At 42.9% G+C, this 22,766-nt stretch overlaps 1 protein-coding gene across 4 annotated transcripts in view; it reads right to left on the reverse strand.

The window, feature by feature from the left end:
- The window catches only part of ADAMTS18 (ADAM metallopeptidase with thrombospondin type 1 motif 18), a 78,221-nt gene extending 55,835 nt beyond the window's left edge, over nt 1-22,386 (reverse strand). For 2 of the 4 annotated variants that reach the window (XM_041468655.1, XM_041468654.1), the window contains exons 1-3: nt 22,130-22,386; nt 21,899-21,977; nt 19,707-20,023 (exon numbers count right to left, since the gene is read on the reverse strand). In XM_041468655.1, the coding sequence (XP_041324589.1) occupies nt 19,707-20,023; nt 21,899-21,977; nt 22,130-22,231 (498 nt within the window). In that variant the 5' untranslated portion in view covers nt 22,232-22,386. Of the gene's footprint in view, nt 1-19,706; nt 20,024-21,898; nt 21,978-22,125 lie in introns of those variants that run through there. The other 2 variants (XM_041468656.1, XM_041468657.1) reach the window with 2 other exon arrangements.
- Nucleotides 22,387-22,766: the final 380 nt, after the last annotated feature.

Here is a 22,766-nt window from a genome sequence, read left to right on the forward strand (position 1 = left end):
CCCCACGGAGAAACCCATGAGGAGGTGGCAGTCCCTGTGCACCAGCAGAGACAAAACCCTGCCAAGACAGCAGGGGAAGTGCCAGCTACTTGGAACAGGTTTTGGGTTAAGCCTTGAAAATGTGGTAAATGTATCATTTTCTCACTTATGCCAAGGAATCCCAGGAAGAATAAAGTCCTGTTTAGTTTGCCAACATTCATCTTATGAATTCCTCTTTCCTCCAAAGCAAGGGTATTCAACCAATACCATCATGAGACTGTTCAAAGAAATCCTGCATCATGTAAGCAGTTTAAATAATAAATGATTCTTTCTTTAGGGAATGTGTAATGAAGTAGACTCACCTCTTGGGACGGGTTAAGTTGGTAGGCTGAAAAATATGTGAGACTATAACCTTACTACAGTCATAAGCAAAACTACTTCCAAGAATTATAGCCAGCAGGATAGTACAGCCTGACCTGGAACTGCAGATACCCGATAGCACTGACTGACTTTTTGAGAGATGGCTTATTGAGCTCCTCTCAAGTTAGGGTCACAATGTCAATGCTCTGGAAAATATAATCAAAATGAGCAAATTAAGATGTGAAATTAGGTAGAAAAAAATGACAAGCAGCATATCTGGAAAGGAGAAAGGGGCTGAATTGCAGAAAGTGTTGCTGAGGTGAAAGATATTTTTACCCTCGGGAAGCATCAGGAGCAAACAGCCAAGCCAATGGCAGTAAATCATGGTAATTAAGGGAGTTCCTTCCCTCTCCACTCTGACCCACAGCCCCTTTTCTGGGAGGTAGCTGCAGAGGAGACAGCAGCAGCCACGAGGCTGAGGGCATTTTGCCTTTCTGTGCCCCTGAGAAGGGCACTGACACGATGCACCCACGGTACTGAAGCACTGGGTCAATGGGACAAGCTGCTGAGACACCGTGACAGAGACACAATCCCTGATCCACCAACAAAAAGTGAAAAGTCTGGACCCTAAATCCATACACAGATTGTTAAATTAATGACAGACATTTACAGAGTGTTAAGCACCCAGGAGCTCCCATTGAGCTGAACATTGTCCGTGCAAGCATTTCCAGAGTGCTTTTATACCAATTTGGGAAAGAAAATGTTCTGGGAAACTAGTGAGAATGGACTCTCATGAGGTTTCCAATAATACACATGTATTATTGAAGTCAGAAATCCCACGAGTAAAACTCAGAGCATGTTCATTTTTGATCCTATCCCAAACCAGGCAGCACAAAGGCATGCGAACACGCTGAAGGGAAGAGAGAATTTAAGTTAACTAAACTTTTCCCTAGCTTTTAGGTTTGCCAAAAAAATTCACCCATCCTCCAGAAAAGTATCAAGCCTGTAAATGGGCAGTTCCTGATGCTGGCCCCAGAGTCAGGGAAGTACAAAGTGATGTTTCATGGGACTGGGTCCTTGGCTGATGAGAATAACCTCAGCAGACCTGTACCAATTTTCACCAGACTGGAATACCTGGCTCTGTACCACAGCAAATGTTTAGGTTAAGTTAATGGCCCTTATACACACTAAAATATTTTTTTGTCGTGAAAGAAGCATTAGAATCATTGGTTACCTTTTCTGACTTGAGAATTGTCAGCAGATGGCATTTTTCTTTAGAATCTGACTCAGAAAAATAACTAAATTATTCTGTTCTCCAACATCTTATAGATATCTTGCAAATGTAAAATGTAAAGGGTTCTTAACAATATAGTATTTTATTACCTGACGATCTGACAGAAGGAGAGTACAAGGTTTAAATTGCCAGTCTGAGTTAGCCATGAAAGACTACTCTGTTTGGTTGCTCAAAAGAAGTGCTATGCAGAACAGTCAGCAATTAAAACAAGGTAACAAAATTGCATGTCTTTAATTATTCCTATATGAACAAAGCCAGAGTTATCTCTGAATAGTGCCTTTGTATTTCTGCAGTTGACTGAGCTTGTTTCAAACATCTTTATGCAACCCCCTGTCAGCATATGGCAAATAAGGAAATATTCTTATTTGTTCCTCCACTTACAGTAATTGAACCAGTCACATTGGTATTTAAATGTATTAAATTGGTATTTATTGCAGGGTAATGAGATATTCTAGAACTAACACAAAGTTGATTGCTTTGCCACAGATTAAATACTTGCTTGTCAGTACGTGAGCTCGCTCATTTCTCATGTTATGGGTTTAAAAAAGACGCCAAAAACCAAAAAGAAACCACCCCAGGAGCAGGCATGATAAATGAATAGAAGAAAAATACTAATTCAAACTACAGCATAACCACACCAACTATACACCAATAATACTTAAGTGAAGTGCCAGAGGTTTACCAAGTTACAGTCAGCATCACTTCATTTACAATTCCATCAGTGGGACTCTTTGGCTCCCTAGAAAGGTTTTGGAAGGCAATTAGCTAAAACCAACAGCTCAAATTTAGCCTTGGTAGCCGTACAAGCACTTGGGTATGGCCTGTTTAAGCAAATCCCTGCAACTGCAAGATAAAATCTATTAGTTATGACAGTCCTGAAATCCATCACAAAGCAAACAGGAAACAGCAGGATTATTTAATGAATGCATTTATGCTTCACTTTCCCTTAAAAGAGGCAGCCCACTATTTGTCGTGTGCTGACAGTTGATTAGTTACTTAGGGTACCTCAAGAATAACAGAAAAGCTGACTTCAGAGGGTAGCTCAGTGTGTCCCCTGAGCTAACATCCCATGTAACTAGGTGCACAGCTTGAGAGAACACTCCAGGTGGGAGCAGGATTACCTTGAGAAACCTTCACAAGCACAGGAAATGTAGCTCTCTCTCCCTCCTGTCATTCTCTGTAACAGCACAAAACAAAAGCACCATTTATGTCCCTCTTAAATATCTGAAATGTGCCTTCGAGATGCCCAGATCTTCAGACAGAGCAGTGTTTCACCCTAAGGTGGGTTTGCTATGAATTATTTATGCTGCTCAAAGGATTAGGTGAAATGAAAATGTTCTGGCAAGATTCTCCTCCCTCTTTGTGTACAGCTAATCAATTTTGTAGGGCTGGAGTTCAGTTGTACCAACATTCTAGAGAAAGTGCATGCCTTCTTAATGAAGCTGCTGCTCCTGGCGTGGTAATAAAGGCAAAACCAATAAGATTAGGGCAGAGTGACACAGAAAATGAACAGCTAAAAAAAAAAAAAAAAAAACAAAAACCAAACAACTGATGATATATAACTAAAATCAGTACTTGGAAATTCCTTTTCCATAGGTACTTAGCATTAACAGATGCTTGCTTGAGTGTTTCTGATCAGCAACATTCCTCCCTATCAGACAGGCAACTCCAAACATTAAAAGTCATGAATCAGGCCTTGCAGGAAACACAACTATAAATTATGAGATTTTTTTAAATAATGCCAAAGGGCTTCAGTGTTTTATTTTCTTTCTGATTTTTGAACCATTTTCAGCTGAGTTTTTAAAAGCTTTTTTTACCCTTTACAATCATGTATACTAGAATCAAAGTTGAGTGGGGTTGTTTTTTTTTTTTTTTTACTGAAAAAACAGCTTTTCCTGTGATGATGGGATTTTGGCAGCTGGACCCTTCAGAACATTTCATACTGTAAGTGAGAATTAGGCAAGGCCTAATAATCCCTCTCCCTTACAGGATACCCTGTTGAGGTTGCAGACAATAGAGAGAGAAGACACTTGGAGCTACCTGATGGCAGAACCTTCACTCTGGGTGGGACTCTGGGCTGCAATGAGTTACACCCAACTGCATCAAAGCCCCAAGCAAATACTCTCCACATCTGGTGGTTCCCTACCCATACCCACATTTCCCAGTGCAGATCCTCCAGATACGAGCTTTGCCTGCCAGAGCTGATGCAAATGAATTTGAGGGGGCAGAAGATCTGAGCCTGTCTGACCTGGGATAATTTGCATTCAAACAAAATAAATCCAGCTCAATTCCCATAGCAATTTTGCTTTGCTATGAATAGCTCAGGCAGCTCCAATAACGAGGAGCTCGGGTTACATCTGATTGCCAGCTGTATTGCTTACTAAGAAGTTAGGTCAGTGCTTCCCAACCTTTTAATTTTCCTTGTTGGAGTATACATTGCTATGGATTAGTTACATGAGAGAGTGGTCACAAGGAACTCTGTAGGGAGCAAAGTATCAGCTTTGCTGATATTCCACATACACAGACATATCCATATGTTGAAATATCTACGTGGGAAGGAGAAAGGGAGTGGAACAAAAGAGCTTAGGACATGAAGGGAATGGAAAACAAGAAGCAAAGATGGCCCAAGAGTGAGAATGTCAGCCTGGCGCCTGGGTTATCTGGATTAAACTCCCTGCTCTTCAGCATTTCAGCTTCTCTGTTCCTTATTTATCAGTTTAATAGGCAGGGTTCTGTAATCAATGTAGAAAAGGCTCACGAGGGACTCGTGAAGGCTCACATTTGACCCTGGCTGGGTCGTTCTGTTAAAGTGCTTCCACCCTCTCCACTCTACGCTGCAGCCCCAGCCTTCAGGATGGCAGCCCAGAGCCAGAGCTGTGACCCAGGAGCACAGAGCACAGCCAGGCGTGTGCCACCTCGCGGGGCTCCCAGCTGGCACCGTCCCCAAACACAGCCCTGTCCCTCAGCACATCCTGGCCAGGCTGGTGCCAGCGCTGAGCCAGGAACAGCACAGCAGCTGGGGAGGGCTGGGAGCTGTGCTCAGCACCGGCAATTCCTGTGCCACGGGGCCTCCGACTTGTCACATGCCTTTAGAGAAAGGGTGGCACTTGGGCCGATGGTGTCAAACCCAGCTGGGATGAAACAGCACACGGCCACTCCCTCCACCACCCCCCTGCCCGGGTGGCACCACTGCGAGGCAGAGCAGGGGACAGTCAATGGCACCCTCTGCCCTTTTGCTGCAGAAATCTCTGAAGCAGAACAGCAGCCTAGGTGTGGCTGAGTCTCTTCTTGCCACCACAAAAAGGTAAAGCAGTAACATGTTGGCTGTAATTCACACAATTAAAGCCAACATACAAGGCAGCAGCATCCCAGAAATCCACCAAGCTGAAATAAGATTTCATCCTTTTCTCAGTTTCCTGTAATATTAAAAACCTGCACAATGGCAACTCCACATAACATTTCCATGACCACACAAACACCCTTAGCATTCAGAGCTTACTTTACATGGGCATTTAAATAGTTATTTACTAAGATCAATGTAATAACATATATGTACATTCCATGGCATGGAAAAGCCATGGAATGTACATGTATGTAATTACATTTATTTTATACATTATTTATTTGTTATTATTTATTTATACATATTTGCAGGCCCTGCTTACAATCACAAAACCTGCCTTCACCATATTACACTGTCAAGTGTATCCTGAGTCCAGACAGTCTCTGCTTCCCTCCTTGTAGGCAAGTGCCACCAATCTGCACTGCTCAGCCATTCTACACCCACCCTGGGCCTGCTTTAAAGCTCTGCACTCATTCACTCCTCTCCCACAAATTAGCCTCAGCTTCTATTTTAAGGGAATGATGCCCAAGGGTGAACATGCTATATCTGCTCTGCTGGAGTAAATGAAAAACTTTGCTAGTCTGTGACAAATCCAGCCAGATTTTCTGCTTTTAATAATATTATAAATGAAAGTTTGATGAAAAACAATTTTTTGGCATTATTTTCTAAATCTCTGTAGTAGAAATAACTCTGATGACACGCAAAACTCACCACAACAAGGTCCTGGTTTGGTATAAAATGAAACATAATGCCACAACTGTCTTAAAATGGACACAGAAATACTACTTAATACTAGCCCAGGTCGTGGTAAGGTGAGGTAAATTAATTTTTTAGCCCAATGCATCAATTTACACCTCCTGACATGCTGTCTGTGACAAGGTCAGAGCCCAACACACAGGGCTAAAGCAGCATTTGGGGTGATAACCAATGACTCCCAGGTACTCAGCCCCATGTTTGACTTGGACCCCCTGAACAGGTCTGCAGAACTAAACTGCTCATGAAAGCTTACACTGATTTTGCCATCATCAGACTTTAGTACAAGCATCTGAATTATGCAACTGTTTAGCAGGGATGAGTGTTAAGAAAACAGTGGGGGGAAAAAACCAAACCAGTGTGGGAGCATTTACTTGTGTCTTTTCATTGAAGAAATCCATTCAATTATGTGTTGTGTCAGCAAAGCACCATTTGCCAGGGTTTTCATGCAAGTGAACAGCATTTCTTCACAAAAGCATCTGTGCAGTAGAGTGTTTTCAGCGCAATACCTTACATGTAAGGGTCTCAAAGTACAGTCTGTGGATTAAAGTTCAAGGTAGCTCTGTGATATTCTGACATCTCAGGAAACGGGAAAATGTAAGCGGCAAAAGTGAAGGTAGTGTCTGAAACCAACTTTTTATTCTATGTGATATTCTTTATATTAAATTGGTCCAAGATAACCAAGTATCTATTGAACAGATGTTGCCACTATGTTAAACACTACAGGCCTTCTGACTGAAATAAAGATACAGTGAAGACAAGGGAGATACTTGTTGACAGCTCAGAATGCTGCAAAGTTACAAAGGGACGGTAAAAAAAAAAAATTGTATCAGCAGAAGATTTAGGAGGCAAAATTTCCTAAGCAGCCTGACCTTGTTTCTGCAATGAATCTACTGAACAGTAGGTTAAGCAAAGGTCAGGTGAAGCACAGGTTAAGAAAAAAGCTCCAAGAAGAGGAATGTGCTGCTAGGGTCACAGGGGCTCTGGGACATCAGGGGAGTGTGTGAGAGTCACAGACACTCCAGCCTCCACTGCAGCTCCTACTCCCAGGGCCTGAGAGGGCTCTCTGCTCCATCCTGGCAGCACGGGACCTGAGCTGGCTGCACAGCACAGCCAGCAGTGACAGAAATGCTGCACGGCTCAGCCAGCAGTGACAGAAGTGCTGCACAGCTCAGCCAGCAGTGACAGAATGCTGCACAGCACAGCCAGCAGTGACAGAAGTGCTGCACAGCTCAGCCAGCAGTGACAGAAGTGCTGCAGGGCTCAGCCAGCAGTGACAGAAGTGCTGCACAGCACAGCCAGCAGTGACAGAAATGCTGCACGGCTCAGCCAGCAGTGACAGAAGTGCTGCAGGGGACAGCCAGCAGTGACAGTAATGCTGCAGGGCACAGCCAGCAGTGACAGAAGTGCTGCACGGCACAGCCAGCAGTGACAGAAGTGCTGCACAGCTCAGCTGCTCCTGCATCTTGAGCCCTTAGCCAGGAATTGGAACACGCCTGCTCTGCTGAGAAGTGCCACATGAGTGGAATAATTAGTACATCAAAGCACCCAACTCCCATAAACAGGAGATAATTTGTCTGCTTTCATAGGCAAGAACTAGAAAAGTGAACATGAAAAGTGACAAATGTGGTCCTCCCACTCCATGTCTCTCTGAAGCTCCGTGTGACCTGCACATCCTCTGATTTATTATACTCAGATGGTATCTGCTCTGCTGGAGCCTGTCCTCAAGCCCCATCCCTCACTGTGTCGTATCCCCAGCTTTTCCCCAAAATAATCTGGCTGCTCAGTGGCCTCTGAAGGAGCACAGCCTGCCCCAAGGGTACTGGCTGATGGTAGTTCAGCCCTCCTCATGCCTGCACACTTTCCTGCTGGAAGTTCCATGTGCTTTAGGAGCTGAACTGCAATGCTGCCACTTCCCTGTGTGGATTTGCCCAGCTTAACACATCTGACCACAGACGTGACTGTTCCTGCAATCCATCTGGATCATCAGTCAGTCCCTCCACCTTTTCTTCTTTCCAGGTGGTAAGGCAAACAGAGGAAAAGCCAGAAGGAGCTCTTGTGAAACATTTCCTCTCTTCACAGCATGTTACACCACACACTCCTCCCCCTGCAGAAAACCAGCAGTGTTAATGTGCTAGAGAAGTAAATTAGGCACAAATAGCACCATGGGGAACTTAAATATTTTGAGTGTATACCATATAATCAGGAAATGCCCACCCTCTTTATCTGCTAGGAACAAGGAAACCGAAAGCTTTGTAATTTTAAACTGCCCATCGGTTGCTGTGAATCAGTCAGGCATCTTGCTGGGGAGAGGTAGCACACACAAGAACACTGGCAAGATAAGAGAGGGTTTAAGTCACACTCCCCATCCTGTCAGAATAGTTTCAGCCCAAGATTTCAGATTTGATCACCCCTCTCCAGGGCTTCTCCTTATACACCTCCACTGAGCCCCTCAAAAGGACTAAAACAGGACACTGATCATAGCTTTTCAGGTTATTTATACTAATTCTTAAAAGATTCACCATTCTGAAATAAAATTGGTTTTGTTTTCAACAGCAAATAAATTTTATAAAATACTTTACAGATTTACAGTGACCTATTCCTTTAACATATTTTAACAAAAAATAAAGGAAGTCATGTGAGACTCATTCACATACATCCTCCACATTATAAACTTTTGCAATAAACCTATACCCTCCATTTACTACAAAAATTAAAGGCAAACTACAACAACCTCTTTAAAATGCAATTCCTTTCCTGAAAGAAGCACAACAGTGTTGCTTTAAATCGTAATAATAATGATTGAACAAGTTATTGAACAGCAGAAAAGACTACAGCCATAAACAGCACTGTCATGTGCATCTTTATAGAAAAACAAATATATTCATATTTCAGATGCAGTGGGCACTAAATTGCACTGACCATTGCAAGATAAAGATTTAATAAAGAATAGGCACCAATTCAGTGCATTGGTATAGAAAATAATGCATCAGTATCTAAATTCTTCCTCTTTATTGGCAATCAGGTCCAAAGGCTAAACTGTTATTATAGGATGTGGAATATCCATGGAGATATTTTGGAGCATATGGGCACCATTCTGAGCAGGCTGATGGTGGGCAGGAAACATTCCCAATGGGAAATACTCCCCATCTTCTACTAAACCTAACACAGGAGCAGGGCAGTGGAGGCAGAAGGACCTTGACTTTGCACAAATGCTGGCTGGCAGAAGACAGAACTTCATTCTGTATGAATAACATTTCCTTCTATTTTGTTTCTCACATTAGAGTGGGTTCCTGACTTTCCCAAACTGTAGTCTTTCAAATGACTAAATAAATCATGTGAACAGCCACAACAGCAACAACAAAATATGATTCCCTCAGCCCTCAAGCTATTTAACTAATTTAGTATTGTGGTGCTGTTCTGAGCACCAGAAAGCTAATTTTCAAGAAATGCTTGGAAAATGAAAATAAAAATAAACTCCTGATGGCACTATAACCCAAAAGCTGGGAACCTGTAAACAGAACCAGTGCAGTACTCAGAGGCCAAGAGCACAGTCTGGCACATTTTTGTTCGTAGCTTTAATGGGTAATATATGGTAATATACCAGCCCTCTCTGATTCAGCTGCTGGTCCAAATTGTCCTTTCCTTGGTATTTCATCTATCCCACTGATGGAAAACACAAACCTTTGTCACCACAGCATTATCCTGATGCTCACAGCCATGGCACCACCTGCACCCTGTTCTGTCCCTGGGATCATGCATGGTCTTCATTACTGAGACCTGCAGGGCTCTGTGCCTCAGGCAGCTCAAATGGCCACCCAGCTCTCTCTGGTAAGCACAGGAATCAATTAACCATTTCTGTAACATGCTTCCCTCTCTGCAATTACTCAGCTTTCCTACCATGAGCAGCAGATGAATGAGGTCTTGTCCCCTGCAGGTGCTCTGTGATGGCATCTGATATTATTCCCTCAGAATTTCACAGCTCAAAACCTGCCAAGTCCATCTCCTGTCTAACAAGGACAACAGGTCTCAAAAGGTACCATCCTCTTTTATTCCCATCACCAGACTTGACTTTATCAGGACTGGATTTGGGTTAGGCCAAATAGCCTCTTCACATTTACTTGTGGCTTTGCATTTTCTGGTGGCCACTGCGCTCCCTTCGCTCCTTCATGGTCGGGATGCTCCGGCAGCAGAGTGGAATGACAACACTTGGCACCAGGGCACTGAAACCTATCTGGCAAGTGCAGGCACTACATGCCGAGCACTTGGGTGCACTTTCTAGCAGTAGTAGCAGCAGCTGGCTCTCTGGAAACTGCCTGAGCTCCTGCCACGTCTCACTCCTGGCTGTTCTGGTCGGAGCAGTCCCTGGGAACAGCAAGGCTCAGCCTGCAGATGGGGTTTGCCCTCCAGCACGCTGTTTGCCTCCATCTAACTTCTGATTCAGTGAAATCTGATTACACAGCACCACCCTGGAGTATATCCAACAAGCATTTTGGGGTCCGCCAGGAGCAACAGACACGTTTCACTTTCTTGATGAGCCAGTGGTGCCTCCCCTTTTCAAAATATCTTGCTAAACCAAACAGCCATTGCAGCAGTGCATCCCAAAAAAATGGTGTGCCTACTGACTCAAGGGCCAAGATGATGTAGGAAGGAATAAAAGACACTTCCCAAGGCCAGGTTCAGATCCAAAGCAGTCAGCAGAAAACTTTTTACTCACCACAAGAAGCTTTAGATGAAGCCCATCAAGCAGCAAACACCTGTCAACGAGAGTGACAGGGCTGCAGGGATCAGCAGACATCAGCAGCTCACTGCTGTCTCAGCGTGGAAACTTTTCCTGCCCCTTTGCTCAAGCTTTTGCTGCTTGGGGTAGGATAACAATCCCACCACCAGTATGTGATGTAGTGTAAAAAAATATCCATATGGCCTCCAGCATGGTTTCCAGCATGAAGAGAACCAGCTGACAGAGCGAGCCCAGAGCTCCTGTTGTGGCAGACTGGTCTCCACAGTGGTTGCAGAGATGTTTATTACAAACAATGAAATGTAGAGCAGCCTAAAAGGAATTATTCTTTATCAGAAAATGTAACAAAAAAAGTGAAAATGTGACAGAAGCATTTTTCTTGTGTATGCCATAAATGTCCACAGCAGACTGCAAAACAAAAATCATCTCTGCCCTAGTCCAAGACTGCTATTTTAACATTTAACTTATATTTGCATCTAACAAAACAAGTAACATAGGTTTCTGTCAAGTGTTAACAAGAAATGACACTTGCCACATTTTTAGAGAAGTTTAAACTTTCTTGTCTGATGCTGTCTTACAGCATTTATAGCTATCCCTCACCATGACCAGCTTGTACTTTAACAGCAATATTAATTTGAAATATTTCTTGAGGTTTTATTCTAGCCTAATTTTAAGGCCTACTGTTTTGATGACTTCTTCCTTAAAAAAAAAAAAAATAAAAAAGTGTGTGACATCACTGAAATGCAATAATTCACACAAAGAAAAAGAAAACTTCTTTTTAATTTCATGATTTAAAAAGAACTGATTACATTCTGGTGCTATATAAATTCTATATCACATAGCAAGGAAAATTTAGGCCTGAGGAGTAATCCATGTTTCATTAGTTTGTGTATTCTGCCACAGAATACAATATTACATTCTTAAATTAGTCAGAAGCCACACTGTGCTGCAGAGTATAAAAACAAAAGTGAGGGCTCAAGCTAGGTCAAGCATATTTTGTATAAGTCCATTAAAAATGTCATTCCATTAATATTAATAAAGATGTTGAGACACAAAAGTCCTTCAATTAACATATATTAGGCAGGCAGGCACAAGCATTCAAGTGATCCCACTGTGAACAGCAAGAATCCAGCCCTCAAAGAATAAAGCCCCAAGTGTGCTGTGTACAGAGTGGGGCAGCCTGAAATGCAAATGCCCAGGGGAGTGAAAAGGCAACACCCCATTGTCTCTGCAAGCAAATATCACTTTATTGCCTCAGCTTCCTCTTCTCTTAAGCAGGTTTGTTCTGGGCCTTGTTATTGCAGTAGGAATAACTTCAAGACCTATTATCTTTGCCATCCAACTTTTGTCTTTTACCATTTTTTGGCAGTCACTAGCTGGGCAGCCACATATGAGATTCAGCAAAAGGGTTTTCATCTGACTGTAGAAGTTGTTTGCAGATTTCCCTAGCTTATGAACTAACATTGTAAAAAAAGAAATTAACTTGCATGTTCCAGAAATCACTCTGGGCAATAATGGTTCCCACGGTACCAAGCTTCAACCATCAAGACTCATTCACTCGCATCTGACCTGATTATTTGACATTTCTTCACCCTCATTCTTGGTGACTTCCGAGCACGATAAACAATAAAAGGTTACTGATGTCAACCCATTGTGTGCCAGGATGTTGTTCTCATCAAACACACAGCAGAGCCAGCACTGAAGCTTAATTAATACATGTTTGTAAATTGTGCTGAGCTGCAAGGCTTTATGATTTCAGGTTTCTTCTGCAAATGTTTACCTCAGAGCTTTAGTCAATGCTCCACTGTCTGAACCCAAGATAAGTTCTGCTTCCATCAGCTATTCACATAGCTGGTCAAATCACTGTCAGAGCAAATCAATAGGAAATTCCTTTAGCATACAGTAATTTATGGTAGACCTGCAGCAACAGAATTGGGATTAAAATGGGATAAGAAAAGGCAAGAAAGAACCAACATTTCTGCTCCCAGTGACATGATCAAAAAGACAGAAGAAAACCTTGTTTGCAATGGAATTATCAGTTAAAATTCAATTCAGATACCACTTAAGGGCTAGTCAAAGCCTCTCAAAGACAAAATAAGTATTTTTTGGGAAAAAAAAATCAAGTCTGGGTTTCAGCTGCTAAAACTCACTGTAGGTCCACTGCCAGCTCCCACTGCAGACATAATTAAGTTTAACCCCTCTCCTGCCAGCTCACTGGGAGAAGACCATGACAAAATGAGACACACAGAGCTCCTGGAAAGCAGGTATTTTCTAGAAAATCCCCAGCAGGCTCTATCTCTGTAAATCAACATCAGTGCTAATGCTCAGGAGAGAATGAAATCAGATGCAAAGAACTCTAAATTGATCTTGAGGAACTGACTGATATATCACGGGCATCACCACCATGGATGCCTTTATTTAGCATAGTTCCAGCTTTTATTTTGATCCATGTGCCACAAATTTCCAAACCACAGTTCTTAGACCTCCAATCTTCCCTCCTGTTACAGTACTGGACAGCAGCTCCAGTGATCCTCTCCTTCTAAGAGTAAAGAACCTGCTGTGCATCAGGAAGAACAAACCCTCCCCTAAGAAGCTGCAAATTAGAAAACATTATCATAAATATCTTGTGGACTTAAGCACAATACGGTAACAAACAAACATTTGAGGAGCCAAAACATGTGAGGGCTTTCTGGAGCTGGTGACAGAACTCCCAGTGAGCATCCAGAGTAGCTACGACTGAGCAGCCTACAGTGACTGGAAGTCAACTCCCAGGGGAGTGCAAATATGTCACAGAGCTGTCATCATGATCAGGGCTCTGGTTCTGCACAGGGTGAGCAGAGAATAAGCTTGGGAAAACAGCACTCTTTAAGAAGAGTTTTGATGGCACCATTTGCTCAAATTAAGTGAATTGTGTGGGGGTCAGGGCACAACCAAGACACTTCTGTGCTTCCCACTCCGTGTGTCAGGTACAGACCTCCAGGAGTGGCCTGCCTGAGCTGCAGTTTCACAGATTGCCATTGTGTTTTGGGTAAACAAAAGCCTTTACACACCAGGTCTGCCAACCTGGTATCCTCCTCAAACACTTCCAAAGTGGAGGAAGAAAAGGGGAAAGATAACAGAAATAAACCCCTGTTTAGATTAATCAGTGACTAGAAGCTTAGATTAGTTATTAAAATCTGCCTCCAAAAAGAGAACTATTTATGATGTCCAGCAGTTCCCAGCCGTGCAGAAGAGCATACACTGCCTCTCAGCAGCAGAGATGGTACAGACCACATGAAAATAGTGGCGCTGAAAATAAAAATCCTCACGACATCAAAGACATCCTGTTATGAAGGGGTCACGTCTGTGCAGGCAGGTCATCCACTCCTGACCCTCACAAGGGTATTTGTCTATAAGCTTCTCTCTAATGGACTAGGCAAAGTGTGGGAACTAGGTTTAGAGGAAAGGCTTTGCTACAGCAAGAAAAACACTGAAGTTTCAAGCATAGATAGTGACTACTGATTCCTTTGGAAGTGATGATGAGACTGCTGCTTAACAAGAAGGGCCAGGATGAACTGTCTCTGTACAAATGGATACTCCCTGTTTCTGGAAAACCACTCCAAGGGTTCAAGCAATGGTGCCCACAGAAGCCTGACATTTGGTTGGAAATACACCAATGAAACATTTATTTTCACATTCTGCTGCCAGCTGAGCAATGACAGAGCAGGCACAAGTGACAGAGGACCTGCTCCTGTGGACACTCAAGAGCAGCTGGGCAGCCACAGCCTACTGTGCTCAGTTTCCTCTAGGTACATTCAGGTTTTTTAACATAGAACAGGAAGAAATACAACTTCTATTACTTTTTTCTGCCAAGCAGAAGCAGATTCTTTCTCATCATTAATCCTCTTTAATTCCACTTCTTACCTATCAGGAATCAGTAGTGCCAAAACACCTGGGATAACACAGCCTTTGTATTGCAGAGCTAAAGGCAGAGTTAAACAGAAAGCTTATCAGACAGATATGGAGAAGGTTGATCAATAACCTAATCACACAATTCATCACCAGTCAGGTCAATGCTGAGACCAGAAACACTGCCTTGTATTTTTCTAGCATAATAATATTCTTGAAGATATTTTAGGTTATTTCCCATTGTCATCTCATTTTCATGTAGAGATTTTTCTTATTTTCATATTTACCATAATATGGAGTAATGGAACAATAATGGAAAAATCTTCACCAAAATAGTGGACAAAAGGATGATCCTGTAAAACACAGTTTGTGTTTTATAAAGGATGGAGATGCAATAGTGTGTGAATGCAAAGAAAATCACAGAACTCCCATGAAAGAAGCTGTTCATGTTGTGCTGGTACAACGGCAGAAAATATAGGATTTGTGTATTGGCTTCTGTGTGGACTAAAAACACATTTAAGAATGAGAAAAACCACCAGCTCTTGTACTTAGCTTCTCCTCAAGGTCCCACTGGGCCAAATTTTGTTGTATTTTTACAGCTGTAGATTTCTAAAGGACCCTCACTGCAAACAGCAATTATTCTGTATTTTCACCAGCAGTCTGGCTCAACGAGTTTAATGGCAGTTTGTCTGCCTAAGAACCTTGGGATTTGTCTCAACATATTTAATCAGACTTAAAGTGTGAGCTCTAGGAATAGGAGGCTGCTGTTAGCATCAACTTAAATAATGTTAATACCAGGTGCAATTAAATGACTACAAAGAGTGGGTACATGAGCTGCCTGGCCTGCTTGCCTCTTAGGTGGTCAGACTGCATCAAGAAGCTTTAATTTTGTGGCTTCTTTGATACTTTGAGCAAAGCCCTGCCCTCAGACACACACACACCTCCCTCCACTGAATTAATACATCTCCTGTTTATCTCTCAGTGCTACATCTATAACCCTTCTTGTCTAGAATCCTCTGACAGCTCAACGAGTGTAACATGATTCATCCCTCCCTCCTCTTTCTCTTCCTTTGACTAGACACTAATAAACATAACACAGCTTGAGACAAGAGGCTCCTTGTAATGACAGATTCAAACACATCTTGCCAAAGCCAGAGGAGGGCACCACTACTGACTGAGGTACATAAATCAAAGGGAGAGAACAGCCCAAACCCACCTCTGGTGGGAGCAGGTGCAGCCTCTCAGGCCTCCAGGCCAGTGATAAATTTGGCCTGGAAGATAACACTGTGTGTCATATAGCTTTAAAGGACCTGAACTGTTCCACTGAACTGAACTTCCTTCTTCTGACCCAAAATACACACACACACCTTCTCTGTGATGGAATGGCAGGAGAGTTCCTTATGCTGGATAAACAGGTCTTTGGGCATGCATTTTGTACTTGCTCTAGACCCTTCACCTGTGTCCTGCAGCCCACAAATGCTGTATAACAAACCCTCATTCATTAGGGCCACCAATTCCTATGTTGTGTACTGGATTATGAACTTGTTTGACTTTGCCAGAGCTCATGTTCACAAGGGGAATGTGACTCTGCTCCCAAAAGCACAGTCATAAATTACTTTTGAGAATGTCTCTACAATACAACTGGAGACCTCTGAGGTTCTCTTGTGTTCTGCCCTGATTTACTGTGTGACTGCAAACAACCCACTTTATACAGGAGATTCTGTACACATAAACCTAAGGTAAGGAGACAAAAACTGGCCTATAAAGAGAGGCAAACAACACACTGTCACACAGGCTGGGAAGGCAGCAGTAAATCTTTTAGATGCCATCATGGAAGTGGAGTTAAAGATGGTGAACATACAACAGATCTCCTTTTTAATGCAGATTAAATAGCACAAAGTGGATGAGAATGGGAAAGGGAGAAAGAGGTAGGAAGATACACAACCATACTGAGTAGGTCCTAAAAAACTAATTTCTTATTCAAAGAGCAGCCAGCATAATCTCTTTCAAAAACCTGAAAAACCATGGTAGTCTGTGGATTTGGTACAGTCTGCCTCTCCACGAGCCACCTAAAGGCAATTCTAAGTAATGATAAATTGCTAAATAATAATAGTAATAAAAATACAATTACAGAGAGTAAGAATTAGCTCAAATCAGGATTTTGGGAAAAAATGTTGAATGTGGAAAGAACAAACAGTTTGAATTGGAGAATGTAAACGGGATGAAGCAGCAAGACAAACCAGTAGTATGGATATACCAACTGGGAGAGCACAAGGTACTGAAGGAAACTCCAAAAAGTCACGCAGGAATAAAACAAGAGGTTCATTACATGAATCATGAAAAATCAGTGAAGAAAAGTAAAAAAAAAAATCTGCATTACTTTTTATTTGGGACACATTAAGATGATGCTAAAGAGAGAAACTAGCTTTGCATTTACTAACATAAACAAACTCATTGTCCCAAAGTTGTAAGAGTGAAAAAATGATCCCAGGGAGTGAGAATGCATTAAAAAATATGTGAAAAAAAATTATAACTTCTGTGGAAGGACTATATCATATTCTCCACGGAAGGTCCAGAACAGAGTTTTCATTTACCAAACAAGTAAAAGCACTGGGTTTTTGCTGTATAACAGTGCTCCAGCAAGCAAAGGATGCTGACTGCAGCAGAAAATGGGCAGAAGACAGAAAAAAAGCAAGATTCCATTTGAAAATTGAAGCACTTTGATGATGAAAAGAGGCATACTCACAATAAACTTGAGCACATTCTCCTGAAATGCTCACTTACTCTATTAGAGACTTGTTCAGATAAAGATCCAGTTCTGCCTTCTGACACACCAAGAAAATTGTGTTGACTGATGGAAACATTTGGTCTCAAATCAACAAATCAGCATAAAAACGTAGGGCCTTCCTGTCAACTAAGCCATTAAAATGTAATATACACACATCTCTTAACAGATCTAGACCAAAGCAACAAATTCTTGCTCCTTTGCAGTGTTAAGTTAAGGTCATCCTGCCTAACAAGCCATTTCATACAGCCTCTCCCCAAAGTCTCCTCTGCAGGCACTGGCAGATAACAGACAGCTGAATGACTGAATACTCTAGGTCATCCAAAAAATTAGATCAAAGAGTCCCCGTAGTCTATTGAAATGCAATTGCTTCCAAATCACATTGTGGTGTTCCAGGCTTGAAAGAATGGGTCACTGCAGCTTTATTGTAGAGAAGCTATTGCTAATGAAAGGAACAATGGAAAGATTAGTGCTACCAACCATATAGAAGAAACACCACTTTCGGTTTAATTGCAGTGAACAAAGCAAATAGGAAAGAAGGGCAACCAAGTGACAAAAGTAGTTGGTGAAAAAGGATATAGAAGCTATTCACAAGGTTCTCTTGATCAGAGCACAGCGTCCAGACTTAACATATGATTACTGAATTTGGATCCCAGTGAAAAGTGACGTGGGTGTCATTACGGACAGCTGACGACATCTTTAAGAGGACAGCCTTGTAAACTGAAAGACTCAGAATCCTGTTGGTAATTTGCCTGGGATTCATTAGGTGCACTGAAATTAATAGATGGATAGGGAGAGAAAGGAACAATTATACTTTGGGATACAATAATCTCCTGTAGGGTAGGTAAGTAAAGGCTTACTTCATTTGCCAGTTTAAAACAACAATTTAAGGCAAAATCTACTGAACCTTGAAATTAATTTTAAACAGAGATTCTATTTGTTGATAATCTAGGTACTTCCATAATAAGTTTGTTCATACCACAATATTTACTCTCTTTTGATCAGTTTCTGGATCTTTTCTAAGTGAAGCTTACCAGTCATAACAACCTCTGTGTCGAGACAGTGGTAAAAGATCCATTTCATTCTCAGTTAAGATCACCACATTCTGCTCCTCTGTGACCTGAGGCAGGCTTGAACCTTCCTTCTCCAGACAAGACTTGACAAGCCCAACTTCACTTAGCTCAGAAAGCATGTTAAAAACCAAATCGTGGCCAAACAGGGGAGATCTCCCAAACTGTACCTGCTGTGTGTAGGCAGAGCACTTCCCGTAGCAAAAAGCCAAAATACTGCAATGAGTGAAAACAGGGTATTTTTCTGAGTAAATCTGATAAAAGGTGGCAGTTGTGAACACGAAGCTTCCATTAAAACAACTGAGCACATTTGATATTAACAGTTCAGCATCAGAAGCACAACTTTAAAAGCAAAAGAAAGCTTCAACCCAGTTCCTGGCACCTGCTCTAAACTCACATTTACAACTGTTCAAATGAACTGTTAAGATTCCTCTAACTTCATGGGAGGGAAAAAAAAAAAAAAAAAGAGCACAGCATTCAAAATATAACCCAGACCACTTCAACCAGTTATCAACAGCCCTTCCTAATGAACAGGCTTCTCAAGTCACTGATTCCAGTTTCAAAGGAAACACTGGCTGTCTCAAGTGCTCCTTCTTTGGTCCCGTCACACAGTTTAATAGCCCTCAGAGACAAGTACCTTTGCAAAACAGATTTCTAGAGGGTGACCCAACATATCCTCTGGACCTTTAGTCAACCACAAAGCACACAGATGACTTCATAGACTTCCCACTCAATGTCACTGCCTTCCTCTGCAGCCATAGCAGACTGCTTTGCAAGTGCAAGCGATTAAGCCTTAAAAAACATCCTTAGCTATTAATCCTGTAGACAATTCTCCTAAATTACATCAGTAAAGCCTTCTCTGCAGGCAATGAGCACTGTCAAACGTATTTTGAAAAAATCACCTGTGAATAATGATTTTTCATGAACTTGGCTGGCAGCCATAAATGGAAAATACACAATGATAATATTTAACACATTTATAAGAGATCAACTCATCAAGACCAGTAAACCCAAATAATGCTTCAATTATCAAAGGAAACAAAGGGAAATTTGTTCATAACTCCTGCCAAGCTAGGAAATTCACCATTCCTTAAAGTAGTTGATGAACCTAGATATAACATTGTTTTTTCACAAGCTTCTGGACTGGCTTTTTTCCTTTATTCGCTGCAGTTCACAAAGGCAGGAAGAACTTTTACTTAAGAGTGAGCAGAAATGTATAAACTATCACAAACTGTAACAAATTGCTATGGGATAATTACTAGGTCTACCAGCTAGTCTTTTTTTTTGGAAAGACAGTCATAAAAATTATAACAGTTTGATGCTGTTCATTGGCTATAACGAAATCTCTTCTGTTAAATACAATAGCAACTAGTGATACTAGAAAAATCACAAAAGGGTTTATGGTGTCTTGACTATTATATGAACTACATACCTTGAGCTACTATTGCACGTACAGAAACACTTTTAATGCTGATTTGTTTTAAATAGACACTTACCAAGCCTACACACGTAGATATTGCTACCGAAGAGGTGCTATCATTCCTTATAAATCCCTGGTAGAAACACTGCTCAATTTCATGGTCCTGAGAATTTGACACTCCATCTTTCCCGAGTACCTGGACAATAAAACTGTTGCTTAAAATGGTCGAAGGTTTAAGCTCTAAGTGAAGTTCCTGTCCAAATGCTGAAAATTTGTAGTGCAAGGAACTCTTTGAACTCTGAGTTGATCTCTTTCTCCTAGTACTGTGCAAAACATCATGTGAAATGTACGATCCGCTGGCATCCACTCTGACAGGTGTCACAAACACATAATCTGTAACGATAGAGAGTTGGCCATCAGCTCTGGCATCCCACAAACAAGGCACTCTGACACGGTATCAGGCATTTCCTACGGCATGGAGCATTCCCTCATTTTGGGGCTGGCCTGCAGGCTCTGTGTGTGCTGTCTCGCCTGCATAAATTCACCCCTGTAAGTCACAAAGGCTCTCAGCCTGTGTTTGTTTCCTTTGTGCCCCACTGAGAGGCACAGACTAACTAGCATAGCTGTGAACATTCCCACAACTGCTCCTCTGAAGACATTTGTCATCACCAGCAGATCTGTAGGTTCTCCCCTCCCCCTGTATTAATTGCTGTCAAATGTGAAGGCCACTCCGGTTTGAGAGGCTTTTCCCTTCCCTAAGAATGCAGCAAATGTTGCATCACTGTAGGGGTAGCCATGACTGAGACCTTGCAGAACTACACCACTTGTTCAAATGGATTAAAGGATTAATTTATTAATGCCTTAACTGAGTAAGACCTCACCTCTTTGTACGGACTTGATTACATTGGGTTTCAAATTGTAACTGACCTCCAGCAGAAAAAGACTACATCCTACCTAATAACCTTTAGTCAGCCATTGCTAATTGCATGTCAAAGAAGTTTATTGTTTTGGATAAAATATGCAAAAAATTACAAAACTATTTCTGAGGAGAACACTCTGATCTACTCAGAACCACCGAATAAAAGGAGGGTGAAAGAGGCCATAATTCAGCTGGCTGTACAAGCAGGTGCCCCACTTGCAGTACATTACCACTGGTGTTGACCTAGCCATGCAGGGATTAGCTGTGTCCTGGAACCAGGGTCTGAGTTTCAGCTGTTTCCTGAACTAGGATCTTTGCACCCATTCCTGGTAGCCTAAGAAATTATGCTGAAAAAACTGCTTCCCAACCCCATTTAATTTGTGAACAGTGTTTCTCTGTGGACACTTAGAGATGTCCATGCATTTGACAAACAATTAATTTCCCTTCCTAAATTGAAATAACACCACCAAAAAAGAAGAAAACCCCCTCCTTTTTGTGTTGTAACAGATGTTGCAAAATCTCTCAGTCAATCTCTTTGCCTGAATAGACTTTATTGGACACACATTAGGCTGAAAATGTAACCACTGACAGGTTGCTTTTCCTTAGACAGTGGAAACAATACATCAAGAGCTTTCACTTTCCTCGAGTGGTGTTAATCAACGGCAGAAGTTGAGGGCGCTAAGCAGGCTGGTGGCCAAAAAATGCAAGCAGCTGCTGGAGAGAGGGAATCCCCCAGTGAGCAGAGCATAGGGTGCAGGAGGGGTTTCCTTTCTGCACCCTGGTGTGGTTCTCTACTGTACTTTGTTTCTACTCACACACAATACAAAGCATATACTGCACTTCAAAAGTCCCAAAGCCATCAGCATCTACGTGCTAGTCACTCCAACCTGGGAACAAACGGCTCCTGAGCTCCCACTCATACAAGCCCTCTCTCTCCAGGCTTTTCCCCCCCTTAGCCTGCATTGCACAGCTCCTCCTGCTCCCCCACACAAATCTTTTCATTACTTTTGTCTCACTGCTTCCACAACAGACACATGAGGTTTTGCTGTTGTGGCTACACACGCATTCATCTTTCTAATCGCACATGGAAACGTGGATGTATTTACCATCTCATTCATTTGCTTTGCTGCTACATATTGTTCCTTTCAGCTTTAGCACACAGGGCTTAACAAGTTAATCCCTGCCCGTGGTTCACCATCCCGCAGTAGCCAGCCTGCTTGCACTTTATGCTCCCTAAACACTGTGACTTCTCCCCTCTAAATGTCCACTCCACGAAAAAAAAAGAAAAAAAAAAAAAAAAAACCAACATGCAAATGTTCACATACAGACACAGAAAGAGCTATACAAACCATGAGTCAATTCACTGATGCTGTCACTGGTTAAAGTTGCCGCATGAGACATGCAACAGAGGCAACACAGCTGAAGGGTCTGCAAGAGAAAGAAAAAATAAAAAAGAGAGAGAGAAAAGGAGTATTGGGCAAAGTTTCCTTGACAAGGCAGAGAGACAAGGCATCAGAAACTGCGGTAACCTGGTATGAAAGTACACTAGGCGACCGCAAAAGAAAGTGCTCTCGACCTGCCTTTACAGTGCTTCCGAGCCACGGGAGAGTCTGGAATTGCATGGAGCTGCCGCCGAGAATCGCAGCAGGTAAAGTCCAGACGGCCAGCAGCAGACAGTCCATGTTCCGCCGCGCACCTGGCGAGCGCTACCTGCTCCCCGAAGCGTGCGGCGGGCGCGCCCGCCCGCCCCGCATGGTCACCTGGGCGCTGCCCCGCAGCCGCTGCGGCGGCCGGCGGAGCGCGGGGAGCGGCCCCAGGTGAGCGCGGCCCCGGCCCCGAGCGCGGCCGGGCGGGACGGCGGGCGGGAGGCACCTGGGGCCGGGCACGGCGCGGCAGCGGGCGGGTGAGCCGGGCCGGGCAGGGCCGGGCCGGGCAGGGCGCACCTGAGGGGATGCACGGCCAGCGGGGGACCTGCGCTGCGGGGCAGAATGGGGGCTGCCCGCAGGGGTTGGGCACAGGGTGGTCAGGCTGGAAGGGATCGCAGCGGATCAGCTGGTCCAGCCACGGTCATCCCAAACACCAGGCACAGGGGTGTCTCTACTCAGTTTTGGAATGTTCCCGGTGAGGGAGGCTCCACACCCTCTCTGGACAATCTCTTCCAGTGTTCAGCCGCTAGGGAACAGGGAAGAAGTCCTTCTTCATGTCCAAGTGGAATTT

Source organism: Pyrgilauda ruficollis, unplaced genomic scaffold (genome assembly GCF_017590135.1).
Source record: "Pyrgilauda ruficollis isolate IOZ18807 unplaced genomic scaffold, ASM1759013v1 scaffold223, whole genome shotgun sequence".
NCBI classification, from domain to species: domain Eukaryota; kingdom Metazoa; phylum Chordata; class Aves; order Passeriformes; family Passeridae; genus Pyrgilauda; species Pyrgilauda ruficollis.